Source organism: Tursiops truncatus, chromosome 20 (assembly GCF_011762595.2).
Source record: "Tursiops truncatus isolate mTurTru1 chromosome 20, mTurTru1.mat.Y, whole genome shotgun sequence".
NCBI lineage: Eukaryota > Metazoa > Chordata > Mammalia > Artiodactyla > Delphinidae > Tursiops > Tursiops truncatus.
The window spans coordinates 13,411,174-13,436,357 of NC_047053.1; the positions used below are offsets into that span (position 1 = coordinate 13,411,174).

Genomic DNA, 25,184 nt, shown 5'->3' on the forward strand with positions numbered 1-25,184 from the left:
CTCCTGAGCGCACTCCCGGGCCTCCGGGGGCGACCCTCTGGCAAAGCTGTTTGCAGCAAAAATCCAAACTGCAAGTAACAGCAGGACCAGAAGAGAACCAGAGCGGGGAAGCAGATGGCAGCTTGCGGTGAGCACGGGCTGCCCTCCTGGGAGCCAAGCGCCACGAGGATGCTGGGCGTGGCTGGATGGCTGCTTCCCACGGGCTCCAGCTGGGAGCGAGGGGGCCCCTGATTCTCCCAACCTCCTGCAGGCTTGTGCCAAGGTGGACCCTCCCCAGGGGCCCTAACTGGGCTACTGGTTACCCGCCAGCCTGTGGGAGGGTGTTTGAGATGATTTAAAAACCACCATGTGAAGCCACTTTCCTACTCCACAAATTCCCCTTTCAGTCAATCAAGAAGCAACAAGGAGAGAGGGGCCGGAAGCAGGAATACAGACCTAGCATCAATGGGCACCGTGGGGCCCCAGCCAGGGCCATCTGTGATAAGACTACAGGGAAGTCAAAAGCCCCCTGCTGGGAAAAGGTTCTAAAGTGATCTAAACAAGGAACCCGCTTTCCTCTTTTGCAAATGTCTCTTTCAATCAGCAAACGTTTCCCGAACACGTTTTATATGAAAAGCACTGCAGGAAACACAGTAAGTGTTGGTGCAGCCCGGTCTCCACTGAGCTATAATCAGGATGCTGAGTGAAACAGGGAAGGCACAGCGGACGCTGAGCAGAGAAGAATGCTCTCATTGTATTAATCAGCTTCCAATTACTTACAAATTGGCCTTCTCCCCTTTCTAGCTCATCCGCCTCAGAGAATGCCCGCATCCTCAAAGAAGCCTTCCTACTCCAAAGGTACATTTTAGAGGCTGCAGGAATGGTTTCTAGAATCCTGGGCAATCTGGATTCCAATTAACTTTCCCCCTGATTACAGTATAACTTTGAGTGAGTCACTCTCTTTTTTTTTTTTAATGAATCGGATTAAAGGCTAAACAATCAATGACGTGAGTTTCTGGCTTTGCAACATCGTGTGTTTAGAAGCGCCGAGGAGGTCCTTCCCAAGCTCGCACTGACACACCCAAGAAAGCTCGTGAGTGAAGGGCACGCGCACACCAGCACGGGAGGGATCTGACATTTCACCTACAGTCAGTCTCCCCTCTGAAGACAGGCGAGTGGGATGGATGAGACGAGTGTCACGGGTCCACCCACCCTTGCCTGCCTAGCAGGGATCAGGGTGCAGGGTCAGGGCTGTCCCTGGGCAGCCTTCCTGGCGTGGCACGACTACGGGTTTCTGGTGGTGCTCAGGGGCTGTCCTCCCTTCTCTAATTCTGTCTTTATGGACGGGAGATAGACTCCCAGCAAACAACCAGGTAGATGCGGGAAGGAGCTGGCAACAGTGAACTGCATCTGGGAAGGTGTGTTTTCTTAAGTAAAGCTCAATCGTGGGAGAGTGGGGAGAGTGGGGAGAGCCAAACTAGGGGCTACAGATTTCCAAGTCCTCCCTAGTTCTGTTTTTTTTTTTTTTTTTTTTTGCAGTATGCGGGCCTCTCGCTGTTGTGGCCTCTCCCGTTGCGGAGCACAGGCTCCGGACACGCAGGCTCAGTGGCCATGGCTCACGGGCCCAGCCGCTCCGCGGCATGTGGGATCCTCCCGGACCAGGGCACGAACCCGTGTTCCCTGCATTGGCAGGCAGACTCTCAACCACTGCGCCACCAGGGAAGCCCCCTCCCTAGTCCTGATGGCCACAGGGCCAGGTCCCAGGAGAATCAGGGTATCTCCTCCGTGGAGCAGAATCCCAGACAAAGGAAAGGGGCTATGAGCAGTGCTTGAGCTGCTTCTGGTAAACCCTGGGCCTGCAGCTCTCACAGCATCAGGAGGGGGATAAAGGCACATGTGCAACCACCAAGACCAAACACAGGAAGCCACCAAAGTCAGACAAAAGAGAAAAAAAGAATCAGTGACGTGGAAGAAAAGTTTTAAGATTTTTCGGAATGGAGGGAAAAATGAAGAGAACTTGAAAATGACTTGGTAGAAGATGATAAATACACAAGGCAGAGAATGGAAATGCACTCTTCAAATTACAAGTGCTCCCAAGAAGAGACCAGACTAGTTCAGGAACAAAGCAATAAGCAAAAGTATAATTGAAAAGCTTTTCTGAATGGAAGATCCAACTATGTTCGTCCTAGACAAAAATCAGTGAAAATGACCCAGGCGTATCCAGATGACATTACTAACTTCCAAATATAGGCATAAATAATACTACCAGGTTATTTAAAAGGGAATAAAAGCATACGCCTGGCTTCAGACTTCTCCCCCACGTCTCTGTTCTCGCCTTCAAAACTACTTTATGCTGAGCATCAGATCTGGTCAGCCCGCCTTCTCCTGTTCTCAGATTTGACTTCACGGGCTACACCTGCTTGTTGCCTACACTGCATCCTGGAAACTGTCTTCTGGTTCACAAGGTCCTTCCCTGGGGTTCTGCAGGTGTGCCTGATGTGCCGTTTAACCAGTCCACTGAGGGATGTCTCATTCCCTTTTCTTTCTTTCTTTCTTTTTTTTTTTAGATTTTTTTTTTGATGTGGATCATTTTTAAAGTCTTTTATTGAATTTGTTACAATATTGCTTCTGTTTTATGTTTTGGTTTTTTGGCCATGAGGCATGTGGGATTGAACCTGCACCCCCTGCGTTTGGAAGGCGAAGTCTTAACCACTGGACTGCCAGGGAAGTCCCTTAGTCCCTTTTCTGTGTCTTTAAATCTCGAACTTGTATCAGAGTTTATTAATTTGCTGACAAGGAAACCAGGAAAGTGACCAAAGAACGTGCCCATCCACAGAGGGAATAGAAATGAGGTGGGACAGGGAGCTGGGAGGCCGAACACTTATATAAGCAGCTGGTTTAATTAGGTAAAGACTGCAGTTTCGTGTGGTCACAAAAACATCATATTCATGGCAGTCAGTACAGTGGATATCAGGGGCCGGGGACTCCAAGCTGTTGGGAGTGCCAACCAGGGATCAAAAATAAAAAACAATGAATAAGAAGCAAATGATAAGGAACCATCTGTGTCTGTTAATGGGAATGACAAGGTTTACTGCTCTAAAAAATTACTGAAGTATCATTTGATTGAGTTTGTGAATTCCTTAATAACATTTTTCATTTTTAGAAAAGAAAATGGTTCATTTGGTTCTTTTTCAAATTTGCTCATTCTTTTTTCAAATGTCCTATTTGTTCAGTTGGGCTTCTATTGCTTCTCTTATCTCTTTTACTTAATTTAAAAACTTATTTGGACTTTCCTGGCAGTCCAGTGGTTAGGACTCCGTGCTTCCACTGCAGGGGGCACGGGCTCGATCCCTGGTCGGGGAGCTAAGATCCCACATGCCGTGCAGTGAGGCCAAAAAAAAAAAAACCTATTTATATTTCTTTCACAGTTTCACTATTATCTCTAGTTCCCTGGGCACTGATTCTCCTAGTCGTTACATTTGCCTACTCTCCCTCATGGTGGTTCTTTTCACGTGTGGTCGGTTAGACAACAGAAGCCAAACTCACAGAATTTTGAGTGGGAAAGATTATGATCAATTGCATTATCAGTCAAGTCACTGTCTTTTTTGTATAAAGGCAACAGCTATTACCAGATAGCAAAAGACTCAGAAAATACACTGTCCACATGTCATTATTTAAGATCACATAGCCAGCTAGTTATAAGTCAAAAGCAGTAACTCAAGGGTGTATAGGTAATGAGGTTCTATAAACACTGGTGTTTAGTTTTCCCTTCTAAGTATCCATTCTGAGGACATAATCTCAAATGTTGTCAAAAAGCTATGTACACAGATATATAAAGCAATTAGCAATGAGAAGGAAAAAAGGAAATAACTCAGATGGCTTAAATTAGCAGAATATCCATATGACAGAATGTTTACAAAGAGTTATTGATTACACTGAGAACTGCTTAGGATAAAATGTTAATTTTAAAACAGAGGTTCGACAATATAAAGAAAACAGACACAGAAAAAAGATAGAAAGTAATTACGCCAAAATGCTAACAGTGATTGTCTCTGGATGGTAAGATCATGGATTTTGGGAGGGTGTATACTTCTTTATGCTTTCTATACATTGTGAATATCGATGATCCATATTAATTTTATAATCAGAAAAGAGTTAAATGTATAAAATATTTAAAAAAAAGAAAACTTCTAAGGGTAACAACAGTCAAGAACTTAAATATCTGGGGTAATACTAAATAAGAAAGATGAAGTATCATGGTACTAACTCTGACATTATAGTCTATAATTTATACTCAACACAGTAGCCAGAGTATCCTTTAAAAATTGGGGGAGGGCTCCCCTGGTGGCGCAGTGGTTGAGAGTCCACCTGCCGATGCAGGAGACACGGGTTCGAGCCCTGGTCTGGGAAGATCCCACATGCCACGGAGCAACTGGGCCCGTGAGCCACAACTACTGAGCCTGCATGTCTGGAGCCTGTGCTCCGCAACAAGAGAGGCCGCGATAGTGAGAGGCCCGCGCATCGCGATGAAGAGTGGCCTCCGCTTGCCACAATTAGAGAAAGCCCTCGCACAGAAACGAAGACCCAACACAGCAAAAATAAATAAATTAAGAAAAACAAAAAAACAAACAAAAAAACCCCCCAAAAAACATGCCAGGGAATCCTAAAGACCTTCTAATTGATAATAAAAGAGAACTTTAAAAAAAAAAATTGGGGGAGGATTCAGGTCACGCTTCTCCTCTACTTCAGACCTTCGAGGGCTCCCCATTTCACTCAGAGTAAAAGCCAAAGTCCTTCCAAGGATCTACAAGGACCAACATGATCTGACCCCCGGCCACATCTCTGACCTCCTCTCCTGAACCTGACTTTGCTCCAGTCACACTGTTCTACTTAATGTTCCTCAAACCTACTAAGGACACACCTGCCTCAGGGCCTTTACACTTGCAGTGCCCTTTACTTGGAATGCTTTCTGTCCACGCAGCCACACAGTGTGTTCCACACCTCAGCTCAGATGACATTTTATCAGTGAGCCCTTTCCTGACCCCTGTAAAAAATAACAGCTACCCCTATGTTCCCATCACCCCGTCCCCTTTACCAAGTACTTTTTCACCATCGGTGACATGGCAGAACTTACTTTATTGCGTTTGTGGTCTCCATCTCCCATGAGAAGAGTTCTTTTGCCCGGTGCATAGAAGATGCCCAATAACTAAGCGTTGAATGTCCGAACAACTAAATGCCTGAGACTGTAAGCTCCTGAAGAGCAGAGGGGCTGAAGTGGACACCACAGCATCACCGAAGTGCACAAAACAGGCAGCAATGCCAACCTGATGGTCCCAGGGACACGTAGCCAACATTCGACTCACTCCAGAAAAAAATACTTGTAATTACAGCCAAAGATGACAGCAGAGAAGAGTCAAATGGAAAAAGAAGATAAGCGTGTCTGGGCACAGTAATATGAGAGTTTCCATCAGAAAAGGCAAGATCTTCCATCAGGACCTGGTTTTTGCTGCACGACAGAACGCCACATTTTTATCACAGACTCAGAACCAGCTCTGTGTGGCGCTTAAGATGACATTTCGAATGGTCTTTCTATTAAGCTATCTCTTTGTTGCGATTAGATATTTTTCTACGGAAAAAAAAAAAAAAGGCATTAGGAAACCCATTTCCCTGGCACTCTCCCACCCCAAAAGCAGGCAGGAAAATGCAGCGCTTGGGTATGGCTTCCACAGGCACCCAGACAGACACACATACTTTCAGGGCCTGTCCACACCTCCTAAGCGTCCACAGTCTGCCTGGTCCTGCAGAGGGAATACAGCATCCTTGATCTTGCCCAGTTTTATCAGCCTCTAGAAATTCAAGGACAAACTGATAGCATAGTGCACAGCCTCATATTCTTTACTTAAGGAAAGATAAGAAAATTCATCCTAAGCTATTTCAGACTTTCCTGGGCATCGGAGTGCTCAGAGATTAGGACGGGCTGGTGGTGGATGCCGCCTGCGGTAGCTCAGGACTATTAATGAGCGTGAGGGTAACTCACGGTGGGGCTGGACGGGGCCAGCTGACCCCCACCCAAGCCCTCCACTAAATTATTACATTTGCTAAATTTTTTTTTTTTTTTTTTTTTTGCGGTACGTGGGCCTCTCACTGTTGTGGTCTCTTCCGCTGCGGAGCACAGGCTCCGGACGCGCAGGCTCAGCGGCCGTGGCTCACGGGCCCAGCCGTTCTGCGGCATGTGGGATCTTCCCGGACCGGGGCACGAACCCGTGTCCCCTGCATCGGCAGGCAGACTTTCAACCACTGTGCCACCAGGGAAGCCCAACACGTGCTAACTTTGTCTTTCCTCTTATCGCCCTCCTTTTCCTTGACAATTCCTTCATCTCCATCCTCCCCACAGCTCAGCCGCGTCTTGCTATCCTGCTCAGGAATCTCCTACAAGATAGTATTTGAGGGAATTTTCCTCTCTCGTGGATGCCTGCATCTTAGAAGGGACCCCTTGAAGCCCAGAAGGACCTCAAGTTCAGAGGGGGAAGTTCCAGCTGGGTAATATTGATGGAGTGCCTATTCTGGGCTGGACACTTTGTCTACTGTAATGATGTTGCTGAATGTTCAAGGTATCTCCAGGAAACAGGTATTATCGTCTCCATTTCAGGATGAGACACCAGGGACCTCTGGGCAAGACAGACTAGAACGTTAGTTCACGCTTGAAGGCCCTGCCTACTATCTTCCCTGTTCCAAAGACACGACAGTGGTCCATGAAAAGATTCCAGCAAGGAAGCTCAACTGTTCTCAGAAGTAAGACATATATCTCGATGGATCAGAAGCTCCAAATGTTTACTATTTTGAGGGGCTGAAGGCACAGCCTGCTGACTCAGAACCCAGAAGCAGGTGGAGGGAGCGGGAAGGTTGGTTTTCCAAGGGTACAGGGACTAAAAGTCTCCCACGGGAGGTGGGGGACCAGTCCCTGAAATGGGGGCTGGTGAAAGCACTTTCCATCTGAGGGAGGAAGCGGAAAAAACCAGAGGTACCATTTCCCCCCCCTCCTAAGACTAAAGCTTGTCTGTGAATGTGAATAGTGACAGAAGCTGGAAGAAGCACACACGTAGCCAGGGCCTGGCCAGACTGCCTATGGCTTTGACGACTGGCTCCAGGAATAATCCCATGATCGCTGTGAACATGCAGCTCATCACTAACCCAAGACAGCTGGCCCTGCGCCGGGGGACCCAGGACCTGGGTGGAGGCAACTTGAAATCACTCGGCAAGGAGGGCTCCGTGGAGGTGATGAGCAAGGAGAGAAAGAGAGAGAGAGACGGACTCCCACTCAAGATGAGCAGACGAACCCCAATTCCAAAACACCCGAGGAAAGGTGTTGCTGAGAGAGACAACCAACAAAGAGTCTCAAAGATTTAGCGAGCTGGAAAGGAACTGAGGAATTCACCCCGAAAGTATCTCAGAAAGGCGAAGAAAAAAAATGAGAAAGCACAGTTGGGAGCTGTGGAGAATGGATGGAGAGGCTCAGAACTGTATCCCACAGGGTTTCCAGGAGGGGAGACTTGGAATGGCAGGGCAGCAATATTCAAGGATATCATGGCGGTGGATTTTCTCTAACTAGAGACATTTTATGGATCCTCAGATGAAAGGCGCATATTAATCACCAAGCCGGTAAGTAAAAAAAATAAATCCACATGTCGAAAACCTGGGGCATCTTCCTTCTACCCGACTCCTTCTGTTCCTGAGATCCCTGGCCCATGGCCTTCCCCAGGAGCTGCCTGACAAGGTCCTCCACTGTTTTAGCCCCATTCCTGATCCTGGCACAGTGAGGAAAGCCCTGGGTTTGGGGTTGGGAGACGTAGGTTCGAGCCCCCCATCTGCTACTGCCTCAGAGTCCTTGCTGAGCCTTGATTTCTTCCCTTCAAATGGGACCAGAAGTAGAATGACAGAAATTTAGAACCAGAAGGGACTTTGGGGGCGGCGTCATCACAGCAGACCACGGCTAGACCACAGTCAGACCCACTAACTAGCTCGGTGCCCACAAGATACTTAACCTCCTGCGTCTCCATTTCCCCATCATTAACAGGGGATAATAACAGCACTGGCCTGTGGGGTTGCATAAGGATGAAATGAATTCATTCGCGTAAAGAACTTAGCACGGTGCCACGCGCAGAGTAAACCTTCAACCCGGGGCAGCCATTTCTGTTATGATAATAATAGACGCCCATGAAATGCCACCTGCGACCTATATGCAGTGCGAGGGGCTCCCCACTGAAACCACGGACCCCAGGCAGAGCAGAACCAGGGCCCATTGCCCCCTCTGCACTGGGGAACGGGCAAGCCAGCCGGCTACCCTCCCCACCCTCATCCCGGGCTGCCCCTGGTAGGCCCTCCTTGGCCTTCTGAGAAGCCCCTCTCCGTGACCAACCATGAACTTCCCTGAATTCGTGCACGCCCTGGCCCTGCCCAGGCCCCCCCCAGACCCCGCTGCCCCGGGTACCCTACCTCTCTCTGCTCACTGCAGATCTTACACAGCCACAGGGGCCGCTTCTGGCCGGGGGAGGCCTCGATCCCGCATTTGGTGCAGACTTTCTACAAGAGAGAGGACACGGGAACGTAAACACTCAGCTCCTTCCTCCTCAGCTGAGGGGCTGGGAAAACTATAATCAAGGAGCCCTCTGGCACCTTCTGAGGGGATGGCTTCTGCTTCAGGCCCCAAGGGGCGATAACCCAAAGGACACAGATCATCTAAGACCCGTAGCTGGCTTTGGGGCACAATAGGTGTGCCCATCCAAGGATCTCCGTGATAGAAATTCACCCTCACATGTACATCCTGTTGGGATCACGTCAAAAAAAAATAAGCTTGCTGAGAGTCACAGCTGCATCATTTTCAATAGCAAGGAACTGGAAACAACCCAAACGCCCAATACCAGAGGCCGATCCAGGCAAACACAACTGAATACGATACGGCCTTAACAGCAGACTGTCGGTCCCCGGAAATGTGGGCAGGAAATGATGTTTTTCAACAAAGAAAACATAAAAAAAAAAAGAGCATGGAATAGTGAAAGGAAGGGAAGACCAGGAACAAAAAAAAAAAAAAAAAAAAGAACATGGAGCAAAGAAAACAGACATTTGTATATAACCAGGCAAAACATTCACTTGTGTGCCTGACAAGGTAAGACAACGATATGGTGACAAATACCAGTGACCGCTTGGGCACTTCCTTCATGCCAAGGCCCTTCATTTAACGATCCCAGGACCCCTGTCATATGAGAATTAGGCCCATTTTACAGGCAGTAGTTTGAGAATTGCTCAAGTTCACGCAGCAAGTAAGTAACAGACTCAGGTCTGCCTCTAGAGCTGCTGTATAACTGTATAACTGCCCCCGGACACGTGAGCCGCCAGAACCTGGGCTCTGCAGCGCTTCTCCTTCTACAGAGTTGCTGAAGATCACATAACTTCTCGGTACATATTTTGCTTCCCCGAGATGCACAGCCACAAGCCCTGGTGGGAAAAAGCCAGATGAAAGGCACCAGGAGGCAGAGGGGCACTTGGTGGGGCTGAGACCTCTTCTGGGCTAACCCCGGCAGAGTCTGATGCAGGGACAGCGCGTCCTCCTCAGAGAACAGTCACACCAGCTAATCCATGCATCTTTCTGCCGCTGCGTGGAAGCTGCCCGGTCCCTGCGGGGCTAGGGGCTCTCTCCTCTCTCCTGTCGAGGGAAGGCTGTATCTGCGGCTTGGCCTTTTCTGCGGGCTGCCAACTGAGCAAGGAGCACACCTCTCCACGGAGAGGGAAATGTCACCAACTTGGCTTTTCAGAGCATGTTGTCACCGCCTGATTGGGCAGTGGGGCCACAGGAGGTGAGGAATCAGCTCGTGGCAGAAGGGAAGCTATGATACATTCGTGGGGGGTATGCATTCGCTTCCATCAGACCCGCAGGTACAAGAAATGTCACTTTTCTTTTATTTCTCCAAATAAATTGTAATCTGCTCCAAGCTCCTGTCCCTCTGGGTTGGCAGGAAAGTCCATCCCAGTCTGTTTGGGCCCCGCTCTCGCGAAGGGCCCAGGCTTGGGGTCTTTGGTGGCGCAGTACCTCTGGGAAGGGTCCCCTGGGTGCTGCCGGACTGCTCACTGCTGTGCTGTTCCCCCTCTGAGCTCCCACGTCCCTCAGAGGGGGAAGGGGCCTGGCCACTTCTGTGTCAGGCCTGGGTTTGGGATCTGTGCCAGGCTGGGGTGCCGCCTCTCTGGGGGCCAGCAGCCTGTCCCCCTGGAGCCCCGAGCCACCAGTCTGGAGACTCTCCCTTCCCCACTAGAGCTGCCTCTTGCTACCCCTTCCAATGCTCAACCCAACCCTTCTACCTCTAGGACAGGGGCCCCCATAAGCCCATAAGATGGGACTCAAGAAACACACATGGGGGCTTCCCTGGTGGCGCAGTGGTTGAGAGTCCGCCTGCCGATGCAGGGGACACGGGTTCGTGCCCCGGTCCGGGAAGATCCCACATGCCGCGGAGCGGCTGGGCCCGTGAGCCATGGCTGCTGAGCCCGCGCGTCCGAAGCCTGTGCTCCGTAACGGGAGAGGCCACAGCAGTGAGAGGCCCGCGTACCGCAAAAAAAAAGAAACACACCCAGGCCCCTCCTTCCTGGGGTGAAGAGAGGGCGGAGGCGCTGCAGCCGGCGGGCTGTTTTTCCTGCTCATTCCCACGATCCCGTATAGATGGCACACGTGGGAAAATCAGTGGAGCCGTCTCAGAGAGGGCAGATTTCCCTCTTGTGTTTTCTACATGCTTGTACGGTCCAATGACAGCTCGTCCTCCAAGCGCGCAGTGCGCCCTGACCCCCTCCCAAGGTTGCTGAATCAGACGATGCTGCTGGGAATCGGGAGAGAAGACCAGTTCCTCCCATTATGGAACACCAGCCCCTGCCACCCTGGCAACAGAGTGTGAAGGAGGTGGGTGTCATGATGTCCATCATACGGGTGAAGGAAATGAGGCTCAGAGATGTTGAAGGCTGCCCGCAGTCCCACAGTTAGGTAGCGACAGTCAGGATTTGGGAAGCTCCCCTCTTCTGGACCTTAGGAGAGCTGAGCACCGCGTGGAGCACAGCCCTGTGTTGGGAGGGTGGGGCCCGGTGAGGCACCCAACGCTCAGTCCCAGGTCGGCCTGCCTGCCAGGCCAAAGGGCATGTCTGGCTGCCTTGGAGGAGTGACATTTAAGCAGGGTTTGAAGGATGGGCGTGCACGTGCCCTCGATAAATAGCATCTGATTGACTGACTGATCATCTGTGCTGTTGGGCGGCAGGGAAAGAAGCTAGGAGAGAGTGCTTGAAAGCTGTGTCCTGTCTTCTACCCAGAGAACACAGCACACGGAACCACCTGGCCTGGGGGCAGGAGCCGTGTGGACCAGTCACCTTCCAGAGGCAGGGTCAAAGGCTGTTGGGTCAGCTCCCAGTCCTGGTGGGGGAGGGATGGATGGCATGTCCCAAGTGTTCTCTCCTCCCCTTGTCCTGTGGGGTTCTGGAGGGAGTTGGGGGTGATATGACAGGGCATACCCTCCCTGGCCCACGGGCAGCCCTGTTTTCAGGCTACCAGCCATCACTAGTGGAACCCCTGGTCAGTCCCGGCCATCTCTTGGCCTCTTTACAAGCTCCAGCGTCTCCAGCTGCGGAATCCGGGCCAGCAAAAAGATAACACGCCCCAGTTCAAATAATACATAATTGCTGTTCTATTAAATCTCGACCAAGAAGAGAATAACGAGCCTTTTCCCCTTATGGGCTTGGTCTTTGTTCCAGGTTCCGATAAAGAAAATTAAGCAGGTGGTATTTTAAAAAGCCAGTGAGAGAGAGTGTGAGCCGGCCACAACATCAACTCAGTGTAAAGGGAACACTGCACAGTCGTGTCAAGGAGAGCCGGGCCTGGGGGTGGCCACCAGCTTCCCTGCCAAGTGGGTTTCCATTGAGCGGAATTGCCCCGGGTGAGTGAGCGCTGGCTTCCCGGGCTTGGCTCTCTCATGCTTCCTGCAGCCTCAAACTGTGTCTGAGCGTTAAACAAACCAAGTCTAGCTTCTGGGCCTGACTCAGACGCTCCGTGCATTCCTTTTGCAAATGTACATCCCATCCCAGAACACGCATGGGGAAAGGGGGTGGCTCAGAGTGTAGCCCACGGGACACAGGCTTTGGGGCAGGGGAGCACAGCGTCTGCCATTTAGATGCAACCTTGGACTTGTTACCAGCCTTCTCTGAGCTGCATTTTCTTGTCCCGAAGACGGTGGTAACAGGCGGGCTCATGTCACAGTTAGGAGGGTCAAGGGAGATGATTGACGAAAGTGCTCAGCACAGTCCACGGTCAGGAGCAGGCGGCAACCACAGTCCTGCACAGCTGCCTCAGTGAAGGATGCCACACGCATCAGTCATGTAAGCCAAAACCCCAGAGTCATCCTTGACCCCCACTCTCCCTCCTGCCCATCCAAATAATCCATCTCCAGGAACTCTAAATCTCACTAGAACTGTCCACTCTCCTCCAGAACCCTCCCTATCCATACTGCCATCTCCGGCGCCTGCACCACGGCCCCACCCCACTTTGGCCAGCCTCCAGCTGGTTCCCAGCATGGAAGCCAGCGTGATCTTTTCAAGATGCAAATCTCATCATGTCCTGTCTACCGTCCTTGCCAGCTTAGGAGCCTCCAGAGACTTCCTGTTGCCCTCTGGGTGAAGACCACACCCTTTCACATGACGCATGATGCCCGCTCAGGGTAGACCTACCTCCTTGTGACCTCAGCTTGCACCCCTCTCCCCTACTCTACTGCCTTGTTCTCCATCTCAAGCCCCAGCCGTGTTGGCCTGACTTCAGTCCCTGGTCCTCAATCTGCTTTTCCTGCCACTGGACCTTGGCTGTGCTGCTCCCTCTGTCTGGGATGTACTTGACCACACGCTCTCCTCATGAGCCTATGCATCCTTCAGACCTCAGCAAAAGCAAAAGCACTGCTTCTTCAAGGAAGCCTTCTCTGCCGTCTTAACCCGGTTGGAGCTTCCCTAACAGGCTCTCGCCTCTTCTCCTCCACTGAGACTTACCCTCATTTGTGTGGCTGTGTAACTATGGTCACTTCCCCTGCTAGGCTGTCAACAACCAGAGGGCAGAGGCCGCGTCTGTTTCTGTTCACCTTCCTGTTTCCGGCATGATGAAGTTTTGTGGAATAAACGAATAAACAAATGAGAGCTACTTTTAACATTACACCTGAGAAGGCAAGATGTGGCCCCTCCTGGAATGTGCCAACCTGCTGGGGGGAAGAGACGCACAGAAACAGGAAACACTCGCTGGGCAGCAGCGGGGCAGGGGGGGCCCCGTTCACACTGAGTGAGGCTGATTGGTCAGGTGACGGGAGACCAGACAAGGAAGAGCCTCCTCTGGGGTGGGGTGTCACGGGTGGTGGGACTGCTGCCCGGTGGGACTGCTGCCCTGTGGGCCTCACTCTCAGTGGGCGGGGCATGAATCCAGGCTGGGCTGGCCACAGAGGAAATGACACTGCGGGTCCTTTGCTAAGGGTGGGGGCAGAGATGTGTGCCCCGTCCTCCATGTGACCACTGCTGCCCGCCGCCCCAGGGACGCATCCTGCAGGCTGCCTGTGTGTTCAGACTCTTTCCAAGGTCTGTGGGGGCGCCCTCCTGAGCATCCTCATACCCTAGGCCACTTCGGTCACCCCAACACTCCCTGGAACCCCACCTCTCCATCCAACATCATCACCTTCACCTTCCCACGCTATAGGTCAGAGTCAGAGGCACGACACGGTCCGGGAGACCACAGAGCTGGGGCACCTCACTCCCAGGCCGGCCTTCCCATCCTCACCGCGAGCCCCTGACTCATTCCACACGGAGCCTTCACGCTCCACGGCGGAGCCCCTGAGCTGCCGCCGACTAGAAGGGAGCAGGTGTGGGGCCCACGCGGGGGTGGGAACGAAACTGCTCGCACCCCTCCAGGGCGCTTAGTACCCGGGGTCAGCCACGCTCTGTGACAGGCCCTGGAGGCTTCGCTGCTGCTGCGTCATCCATCACACAGAAAGCAGTGCTCCCGGCACTCAGCCAACCGAAGAAAGACGAAATTGTGCTTAAATGTCCCACACGAGGAGGCCAGAGAAACGTACGCAGCGCGGCAGAAATGAATAATGGAGATGGTTAACTTGAAAACATCTGGTGCTTCAATTCAGCAAACGTTTACTCAATACTGGATGGAAGGTGCTGTTCTAGGAAGGATGAGGATGAACAAGCCACGGCCCTTTGTCCTCAGCGAGGGTTCCGTCGAGAGGAGGACTTGATGAACAAGCAAAACTCATCTGGAAAAGGACTTGCCCAAGAGCTTCAAGACTGAAACTGGAAAAGGACTTGCCCAAGAGTTTCAAGTTTCACCGACTGAAGTGTGTCAGTGAGACGGTCTCTCCTTAGGAACCAGGCAGCAATGACGCTCGTGGAGTGGCTGCCCCCGACCCCTCACCCCAGGAAGGCAGGGTAAAGAAATGGCTGTGTCCAGACAATCACAGCACAGGCATGAACAACGTGAAGAAATCAGCCCGCGAGTGTGCATTCCACGCCACCCAGTGTGCTCCCCATGCTAGAACTCAAACCTTCAGCAAGGAAAAAAATCTGATTGTGTTTTGGAGAAAGGTACTCGGCAATAAAAAATGACGATGTAAACAGAAAGAATGAAAACAATCACGACGGAACCGTGTATTTACTGACATGGAGCAATGTTCAGAATAAATTAAGTTAAAAAAGCAGGTTATAAACAGTAAGCCTAGTGTGATTCTCTACCATATAGATATGTATATGTGCCTATATCCATTTAGAAGTAGATATATACACAGAAAAATATCTGGAAGACCGGCCAAAACATAAATTGAATCGTGCTAAGTCGAAATCTATTTTAAATGGGTAAGCAGAATTCCTATTTAAAGGAAGGCTACGCTAAATGTTTTGGGAAATCACTTGCCCCGACTTCATTTTTTGACCCCATCTGGATTTTTGTGGGTCAGGATGGATTAAAGAAGCCGAAGACATAGGCACAAACGGGAGGGAGACTGGACTTGCTGGTTGAGCGTGGCTCAAAGGTAGATAGTCAGCCTTGCCTCCACCCGCCTCCACCTCCGCAGGTGGTGTCCACGGGTCACTGATCCCTCTGAGCACAGGATCGGTCCTGCTCACCCCCAAGGCATCAGCCAGGCTTGGAGGTGCATCACCAGCCCTGGAGGGCCAGGAGCGCAGGGGCTAGACATGGCCTCCTTGCTACAGACACACTCAGTATCTGGAAGCCAGGTTCTGCTGCCAAGTGACTTTCAGTACGTTAGATATTGATGCGCATATTATAAATATTGATATACTTTAGGTATTGATGTACATATTATAAATATTGATATACTTTCTCGAGCCCTGGTGCTACACCAGGCATCAAGGTAGGTGCTTTATGTAGAATCTCACTTAGTTTTCATAATCACACTAAGAAGTGGGTATTACGGTCCCTATTTTATCAACTCAGGATCTGAGGCCTGAGGCTAAGTAACCTGACCACGAGGAGCTGGGATGCGGACCTTGCGCTGTTTGAGCTCCAGGTTTCTGCTCAGACAAGAGACTCATCCAAGCCTTCCTTCTCCACCGGGGGCTCAGGTGAAGGCAGGGCTGGCTCCCTGGGCCCCGGCTCCCCTTCCAGAACACCAGATTTGGTCAAGCCTCAAGTGGGAGAGGGCACAGCCAGGGCCCTCCTCTGTTCATTAGGACACAGTCTGGGGGCCAGCAGGGCTGAGGGCATGCTGACCCGAGCCCTGACCACTGCAAATACTGAGTCACCCAAAGACGCACAGCCTTAAGAATGCCAGCCACCTGCTGCTTGGCCTGAGACAGAAGCCAGGAGGCGCCCGGAGAAGAATTTCAGAAGGAAGACAAGTCTCTCTGTGCTTCCAACACTGGTGCCATGCCGGGGAAACGCCAGCCTTCTCATGCCCCGGCTGCGGGTGGCAGGTGTACTACCCCACGCAGGGCCACTCTTCACCTCGGTCTCTGGAAGGCTGCACCGCCTCCTTTGAGTGAGCCCTCCCCAGCTCCCCACCAGATGAGCCGCTGATGCTATGTGGGGACCACCTGCAGACCCCAGTCCTGGGCAGCCCCCAGCCACCTCTCCCAGCTGAAAGGCAGCACTGCAGATTTCAGGACTAGCTTCCAAAGCACTGCCTTCCATCTCCTGCCACTCGCTACCGTCAGCCCCGCATCCTGAGCAGACAGGAGGGTTAAAAAGGCAATGGAAGGAGCTCGAGATGAACATTCATAAGCGCATACTAAAAAGGCATGCCTAGGGCTTCCCTGGTGGCGCAGTGGTTGAGAGTCCGCCTGCCGATGCAGGGGACGCGGGTTTGTGCCCCGGTCTGGGAAGATCCCACATGCTGCGGAGCGGCTGGGCTCGTGAGCCATGGCCGCTGAGCCTGCGCGTCCGGAGCCTGTGCTCCGCAACGGGAGAGGCCACAACAGTGAGAGGCCCGCGTACTGCAAAAAATAAAAACAAAAAAACGGAGACTCCATGCTGGGTTTTTGCCTCTTTCCCAGGCAAACGTGGGAAGCAAAGATTTGAGCTGTCTCGACAGGCCCCGGGGGCACGCACGGTGGGTGACAGGAGGGTCAGTGGTTGCACCACGGCTGCAGGTGAGAGTTTGGGCAAAGGAGTGGAGACGGGTTATTCAGTATGAAGCTGAGAGGGAGGTTTTAAAGACCAGCAAATCTAATAACGTACGATCAAAACGGGACCACATGACACACAGCCCTGGGTCTCGAGGAATTCATTCATTCCTTCAGCAAGCGTCTGTGCGGGGCACGGTGGGTACTCAGCCCCTTGGGGTGAAGAGACGTACAAACACTGGGCTGCGCAGACGGAGCACTGACTCCTGGTGAGACTGAGTCGTGACAAGGCAGAAACACTTGGTGGAAGTGCACAAATCATGGAAGGGCTGAGGGCTGAGGGGATGCCGGGGGAGCCGGTGCGTCACAGGCGAGGGCCAATGTCGACCCCCGAGGCTGGGGTGTTTCCCTCTGAGGGGGTGCCAGACCCTCCAGGGCCGAGGACAGGGCACTTGTAGGGGGAAAAGCACATTCAACAGGATGCTCACTTTTTTCAAACATAAAATATTATTTTGAAATTTCAAATAGCATTAAAAAAGGTGGAAGGTTTCTACATTTATCTAAAGGGAGTCTGGGTTTTGAAAGGCTAAAATAACTGCTCTGAAGTCCCGATGGGGAAGAAGGACAGGTGGGGACTCCGCACTTCTCCCTCCCAACCTCTAAGGGGACCCTGGGTCTCACGGGGCCTTGTGTGGGGACAGGCGATAGCACTGACTCTCCCCAGGGGTGAATGAGGGAGGAAATCAATGGGTGTCACACATAGAAAAAAAACTTATGGTTATGGAAGGGGAAGGGGGCGGGAAGGGATAAATTAGGAGTTAGAGGTTAACAGACATACACTACTATGTAGAAAACAGATAAACAACAAGGACCTACTGTATAGCACAGAGAACTCTATTTAATATCTTGTAATAACCTATAACGGAAAACAATCTGAAAAAGAGTATATCTATATATGTTATATGCATATATAATATGTGTATATATAACTGAATCACTTTGCTGTACACCTGAAACTAACACAACATTGTAAATCAACTATACTCTAGAATAAAATTAAAATTAAAAAAAAAACCAAGGGCCTACTGTATAGCACAGGAAACTATATTTGATGTCTTATAATAACCTAAATGGAAAAGAATCCGAAAAAGAATATATCTCTCTCTATATAGCTGAATCACTTTGCTGTACACCTGAAACACTGTAAATAAGCTATACTTCAATTAAAAAAAAAAGTAATCGGTGAATGGTTCTCTAAGGGGTTCTCGGGCACAACCCTCCTAAGGTCTCCCAGGCCTGGAGTGCACCCTAGGGCCCCCCGTCCCTGGGCCAACCTGCCGAGGGGGAAGACTCTGGGGTAGATGGAGTCCAGTGCACGCGGGGACTCCCTGACCCACACTGAGCTTTCCTGAAGCTCTGAACATGGCCGGCTCCTCCCGATTGGGTCCTGCCGGTCCTTCAGGGACCACTCCTGGAAGCCTCACTAGCTCCTTCCAGCCCTAAAGGAAGAAACCCCTTGCTCCTGGGACTGACGGGGCCTGGGCCATGGCTGAGCTCGTCAAGTCCTCTGGCCTCTCGGCCGCGGGTCCACGTGGCTCCTTCCAAATCCCTGGCCCAGCGGTCTCCCGGGACCACCGCGTCACACGGCGGCCTGCAGCTCTCCCAGCCCACTCCGGCCGGGAGGGAGTCAGGGCAGAGGACGGCCCAGGTGGTGGAGGGAGCGGTCTCACATCCTCTTGCTCCCTGCCAGGTGGTTACTTAGAGTTACAACTCATAATAATGATTAACAGTCACCGTTTACTGAGCACTTACTCCACGCCTGGCGCCCAGCTCAGCGCTCAACACACATTATCACATTTAATCCCGTTTATGTTCACAACAGCCCTGTGAGGGAGTTTTTATGATCCGGATGCCTTGGATGAGGAAGGCATCCTCATCCTCAGAGGTCTTGGGTGGCTTGGCTAAGTTCATGTCACCAGGAGGTGGCAGAGCCAGGACGGGGACCCAGGTTCATAATCGTAAAAAGCAAGAGCTTATATAACACGTACTGAGTTGCTGGGCACAGCAGGAGCGCTTCACACAGATTAGTCACTCAGATGACGGCACTGGGGCAGACAGCCCAGGTAACTTGTTTGGGGCCACCCAAGGAGAGTAAGTGGAGGGCCGGACTCGGGTCCCACTCCCTGTCTTGCCTCTCACCCATGCCCGCTATGAACCCCACCCTAGTTGAGAAGGATGCCGATGGGGCCGGGAAACGGATGTCCTGAGAGGGAGGAAGTGGATGGGGTTCTCCAGTGGACAGTGGTGGTCTGAAGACACACGGCCGAGACAGACACTGGCCATCCCGGGAACATGAACTCAGGGAATTAAAGGCCCCAGACACAGCCAGCTCCAGCCTCCCTCAGCCAGGCCACGGTTGCATGACCAAACTCAGCATTGGGCTGGGGCCTCCCACAGATAATCTCTCACCCAGAGGCGTGCCTGCCACCTGGTAGCCGCCTGGCCCAGGCTCTGTTTCAAGAGCACAGCCAAGGGAGAGGCTGGGTCATTTTGGTTTTCTGTCCTCACAACCAGCATCCTAAAAACACCCTGCCCCTATCAGCAGCCTCCCAGCTAAGGCTACAAGTGAGTCTGGCTCCTCTGGGGTTGCCGCAAAGCCATAACTTGGAGGGAGGGCCAGGCAAGGAGCCCCTGGCCAGGTGTGCTCAGCAGATCCTAGCTCTGAAATCCTATGGCTCTAGGCTGTGCGACCAGCCTGTGGGACGGATCCCCAAAGATACTGAAGTCGCAGCCCTGCTTTGGGAACGCTTGAAATCTCCACGGGAAGGCCAGGTGGGGGTGTCCGGGGGACCTTCACCATCCCTCCCCCTAGAATTCGGTGGGCAGCAACTTTAGCTGCAGGTTGGGCCAATGACGTCAAGAGCATTCAGCAAACACTTCCTAAGGCCCTGCTGCTACCAGGCCCTGGACTAGGTGGAGAACATGGCGAGGCTCACAGGCTGAGGGCACAGAAACAAGAAGCTGGATGCACACATATGTGAGAGCCTTCCTCCTCGGCCCCCGCCTAACTCTCCAGCCTCACCAAGCCCACCATGCCAGCCCCAAACGCCTCCCTGCCTGTTCCCAACACTCTAGGTACTTCCCTGCCTCTATGCTTTCACCCAGCCTTTGCCTCATGACTAGCAAACTCCTACGCATCCTTCAGGAACAACTCAAATGTCTCCTCCTCTGTGACTCCTTCCTTGATTCTCCCCCAGGGGAAGCACTAGTTACTCTCTCCTGTGCGCTCCCAATATGGGTCAACATCTCTAGAGGAGTGTTAATTGCATCATATTGAAATTGTCTATCCTGTGAGTATGCTCCCTCTAGAAAAAGGACATTGTTGTTCTTGTTTAAATCCACAAGTTTAGCAGGCGTCTGGCATGTAGTTGGCTAGGAAGGAAGGGAGGGGCTGATTGACAAGCATCATGGACTGTGGGGTTGGGATTCTGCAGACATCTGGGGGCCGATGGTGGTTTTTAAGGAGGGGAGGGGCACAATCGGATCTGAGTTTCAGAAAAAGCACCTTTGCTGAAAATACAGATTCAGTCACTCCTGGTCAATTTGTCCTCTGTATTCTCAGCAGAGGCTCTTTTTCCAGAACATTCCCAGATACCTATGGAATTCCAATCCTAGCTGGGTATGGAAGGTGAGGAAAAGAAAGGACTCTGGTTCATTCTAGAGGCTGCCAGCTGGCCAACAGGATGGACGGTGGTCATGTTAACAGAGTGGGGACGAGCGGCCGGCAAAATATTCGGCTTTGGACACGTGGATACTTGCAGTGCGAGTGGACTCCTTGGAAGAGTTGGGAGGTGGGGCCAGGTCCAGAGCTTGGGAGGAAGGCAGGGGACAGAGACGAGGGAGGGCCAGCACACGGCGCTGCCTGAAGCTTGGGAACGCAAGGCAAGTGAGAGGCCGTGTAGATGGGTGCACTTTCGATATTGGTCTGAGTGCAGCTACTGTCAGTTTCAGCACCCTTAGAACAGGTGCTTCAGGAGGGGCCGAGGCTTGGCCCGACCCTGAGGTCACTCTGGAACCTGGACTGGTGCTTGGCACACTGTAGGTGCTCAATAAATGTCTGTTTAGGCTGAAGGAGAGATGAGCATTTGGGCTCTGATGGAGGGGGTGGAGGGGGAGGGCATAAGAAGGGGGAGGGGCCTCCGTGGGGGTGGGGCCAGGACCTGGGGGAGCAGAGGGGCCCCAGCGCAGAGCCAGAGGAGCGGGGCTGGATGCAGACAGTTCGGCCAGACAACAAATTCAAGCTCCTGGGCCAAAGAGATCAGGGTGGGGAGTGGGGAGGGCTTGAGGAGACTAGCGAAGGCCAATCCAGGGTCCACAGGAAGCCAAGTTAGCGCAGATTCCCCCCACCAGCCCAGTGTGGACATTCAGCTCCCCGGCAGCCTCACCTGTCCCAGGGTCAGCACCGTCTTCTCTGACTTTCCAGGGTTATCCTAACTCTCAAAAGGTCAGTTTATGTGAAAATACCCTCTCCCTTCTCTGTGCCCACTCCAGTGCCTAGACACAGTAAACGTCCTCGAAGCCAGTAAGTACCTGTCACTGGAACTGATTTTTTTTTAATTTGAAAAATACAGCGGACTCGACAAACACCCTAGGGCTTCTTAGCACCCCAGGAGCAACAGCACTAGTGATCAGCTAAGGACCCTGGCAATGCGCAGGAGCAGAGCTCCAGGGAGCGCGGTGACAGGTCTGGGCCAGGTAGAGTCAGGTCTGACCCTCAGGCCTCGGGACTCCCAGCCCCGTATGCAGTTTATGCTGCTACGGTCAGCAGCTCGTGCTCAGGCCACGAATGGACTGAGGGCCCTGGATACCAAGTGGCGGCGGTTAGGCTCTATTCTAGGCAGCAGAACAGAGTGGCAGTAGACTGCCACTGAAGACTTCAGCCGGAGGGAAAAAGCCACACTTGAGCAAGACGAAGAAGCAGAGAAGCAGAGAATGAGCTAGAAAGCGGATGATACTCCACTGCAGGCAGTCAGGAGCCGGGTGGGGAGGCCCCGCAGTGGCAGCCAGGTGCTCGGGCCTCACTCCCTGGGGGGCCCAGACTACACTCCTGTCTGCGCCTGGAAACTCGGCAAGGCAGATGTGGTTCTTGGGCAGAGGGGTCTCTGGAAGGCTTGGCAGATCGTAACCCCTCTCAGCCTCCGTTTCTGCATCTGTAACCTGGGAGAGTCATCCCTCCTCTGGAAGGCAGGATGACAAGGGCGAGGAAAGGGTTTGGAAGGAGAGAGCTCAAAAGTCCCCTCTGAGGGCTTCCCTGGTGGCGCAGTGGTTGAGAGTCCGCCTGCCGATGCAGGGAACACGGGTTCGTGCCCCGGTCCGGGAAGATCCCACATGCCGCGGAGCGGCCGGGCCTGTGAGCCATGGCCGCTGAGCCTGCGCGTCCGGAGCCTGTGCTCCGCAGTGGGAGAGGCCACGACAGTGAGAGCCCTGTGTACCGCGCACAAAAAAAAAAGTCCCCTCTGAGAAAGGCCCGGCTCTTTCCTGGTTTGGAGGCCCGGGCTAAAGGGTGCCTAGGTGAGGAGCCGGCTCCCATGCTCCCCTCTGCTCCCTCTATCCATAAGAGCGGCATCCTGGTTTCCCTGCGGGGCAACAGAAGGACAGGCTAAACCCACCTCCAGTTAAGGTCAGTGAACAGCAAACAGCTGTGCGGGAAGCAACGCAGCAGGAAAAACAGGGGCAATTTGAGAGCGATGAAGAATCGCAGGGCCTGCGAAGGGTGGCAGCTTGCGGGGTGCAGCTGTTGAGGCGAGGGCCACGTGGGTGGCGCTGGCCACAGCTCGGACTGGAAATGTCATTATCTGTTATTTACCGCAACAGAGGACAAGAGGCTGCACAAAATTACTGTTCCTGGTAACAGCCGCTAAACAGATTTGCCAACACGGCTTCCTGCTGCCGGCGGGCTCGCTACACGGACCAGACCCTGGGAGAAGAGCCACTGAGGGGGGTAGCGAGGGGCCCAAGGGGGTGCCAGACGGATGGATGTCTCAGTGGGGAAGCCCGGCTGGTGTCCCCAAACCCAACCCAAGCCCAAGCCTACAGACACTCTGCCCACTCAGAGAGGGGCTGGCCTCACACTGACCAGTCCATGACTCAACAACTACAGACACCCCATGTGTGTTCAGCTGCTGCTCAGCCACCTTAGGGGTGTGACAAACTCTGGGGGGCAGGGTCCTGCCTCAGGGGTGCTCAGGGTGCCACCCCCGACTATGGTGAGCCCTAGTGTTGGGGCGACCGTCCCTTCCCCAGTGTTGCAGGCACTTAGCCAATGACCTCTGCACTCCATGGACAAGCTGGCACCAGACAACACCCTCCTTTGGGGGTCTCCTGCGTGTCTTCAGCTCTCTTTACTTCCCAGAGGGCATGTGGGCAAAGTTCTGAACCAAGAGGTAGGAAGAACTACAAGGCCCTGGCTGTGCCACGAGGAGCAAGTGATCCCTCTGAGCCTCAGTTTCTCCATCTGGAAAATGGGTATAATCACCGCCTTTTGCCTACTGACCTCCAGGGGGCTCTGAGGGACTTATGGCATCACAGGAACATCAGGGGCAGAGGCGGCTTTAAGAAGCACATGCCGACCCCCACCCTGGCTTCCTCCTGCTGAGAGGACACAGATGCAATCACAGCCTGAGCCAAAGCCAAGTGGGAAGCAAACCTGCCACGGCTTTAAAATAACAACAAACCGAGCTGTATTCCGGAGATGCAGAGAAATGAGCTTTAGCTCACTGATCTGTGCAGGCCCCTGGGGAGCAGGTTCTGGGGTGGTGATCCTGCAGGGACTGGGCTGACCTGAGCTTCACAGGAGGAAACTGCTGGACAGCCCAAGAGACCCTCTCCTCCAACCCCTCCAACTGCTTCCTTTCACAGGGAGCTCGAGAGGCCCAGAGCGGGCAGGGATTTTAACCCGAGGTCACGGGGTGGTGGGGGGAGCCCAGGGCAGAGCTCTCCTGCCCTCCTGACGCCCGGTCCACTCAGCACAGGTGCAGGTATAGCAGTCAGTATGAGTTTAGGCAACACCGGCCCCGCCCCTATCCCACCCCACCAGCTATGTCCATCCTCTGACATACACAGGGACCCGCGCCCTCAATTGGACTTCAGACACGGGTAGGATGTGTGTATCGGGGGAGAGTGCTGAGCAAAGGCAGGCAGCAGAAGTTGAAGTGCAGAGGTCTGCGGCCCTGGGAGAGATGCCGACGAGGGGAGAGGCCAGGCCTGACAGGGGCAGGATGAAGGGCGTCTGGAGCAAGAGAAGGCGGGCCCAGGCCCAGTGTCCCCAGCCCAGTCCTGCCCCCGAAGGGTGTGTGAGCAGCCTGGAAAAGAAGGAATTACAGGGAAGGGAAGGGTGCCTGATAACTCGGCAGGGGCCTGGCCCGGAGTGAGCTCTCCATCACTGGCAGCTTTTATTTCTAACTCTTCACCATCTTTGAAGTCCCCATCCTGGTTGTTCTTGCCTGAATTCAGGCCTTCATTATTGCTAATTGGATAATCCAGCATCCGACAGGCTCTCTACAACCCACTACACGTTCCCTCCTCCAAATCCACCTCTGGACTTAAACTCCCCAGAGACACACCTGACAGCCATCACCTGCTTAGCACCCTTTGATGGTTCTGCCGCCAGATCCTCGCTTCATTCTCTCCCTCCCTCAGCCCGCCTCTCGCCATCACCCCCTCCTTCTCCCTCCCTCCCCGACGTCCACCAGCTCTGCCAAACGCCCACCGGTCCCTGCACTTCCTCCTGAAATGCACCACCCCTGCCCCCTGGGTATCCACCCTTCCAGGTTCAGCTCAAAGTGAGCTCCACGCTGCAGCCTCCCGTACCTCTCAGGGGCCAGCCACCCCCGCCCCTCCACTCTGGGCTCACTCCGTGCCATCTGCATCTACAGCACTTGTCACACCGAGCTGTATTATCTGTCACCAGGTGAGTTCCTAGAGGGCAGGGCTTGGCTGGAAGGTGAGCTAAGTGGGCAGGGTCTCCAGATGGCCAATGACCATGGCGCTGGTCTCTCTCCAGGACACTCGGGGCCTTGCCACCGGGAGCCCAGCCTGGCTCTCAGCAGCTCCTCCGCTGCATTTGTCCTGATGACCCTGAGCTGGAGGTCAATGTCAGACCGGGCTATGAGAAGGGCTCTGAACTGCACAAAGTGGAAAGAAAGAAGCTCCTCTGGGGGAGGAAAAGCCACGGCGCAGGCACCAGGGCAGCAAGAAAGAAGGGGGCCTTGACGGAGACGTTCTGGTCGTCAGACTCCTGACCGAGGCAGATGTTCCAAGATGCTGCGTGGGGTCTGGTCCAATCCTCCCATCCCGGCAACGGCAGCCAAGTCAGTTCCTGCCAAGCAGTCAGAGAGGGCCCTCGGGGCAGACGAATTAAGTGACGTTTTCCGGGAATTTAGGAAACATCAGTAGCTGAATGAAAAATCCATCTTCGTAATGAGGCACAAACACACGTCTCCTAACATCTGAATTAGGTCGAGGAGGAAAAAGGACATTGCAGGGCCAGTGTGGAGGCAGCTCAGATGAAA

At 53.0% G+C, this 25,184-nt stretch overlaps 1 protein-coding gene across 16 annotated transcripts in view; it reads right to left on the bottom strand.

The window, feature by feature from the left end:
* RPH3AL (rabphilin 3A like (without C2 domains)) overlaps window positions 1-25,184 on the bottom strand; it is a 169,876-nt gene that overhangs the window by 54,477 nt on the left and 90,215 nt on the right. For 12 of the 16 annotated variants that reach the window (XR_012328447.1, XR_012328448.1, XR_012328444.1 and 9 more), the window contains exon 5: window positions 8,473-8,559. The exons of 3 other annotated variants lie outside the window; for them this stretch is intronic. Coding sequence is in view for 6 of the 13 variants with exons in the window: in XM_073797262.1 (XP_073653363.1) it covers window positions 8,473-8,559 (87 nt within the window). In the remaining 7 variants the exon portion in view is untranslated. Of the gene's footprint in view, window positions 1-5,113; window positions 5,580-8,472; window positions 8,560-25,184 lie in introns of those variants that run through there. One more of the 16 variants, XR_012328452.1, reaches the window with a different exon arrangement.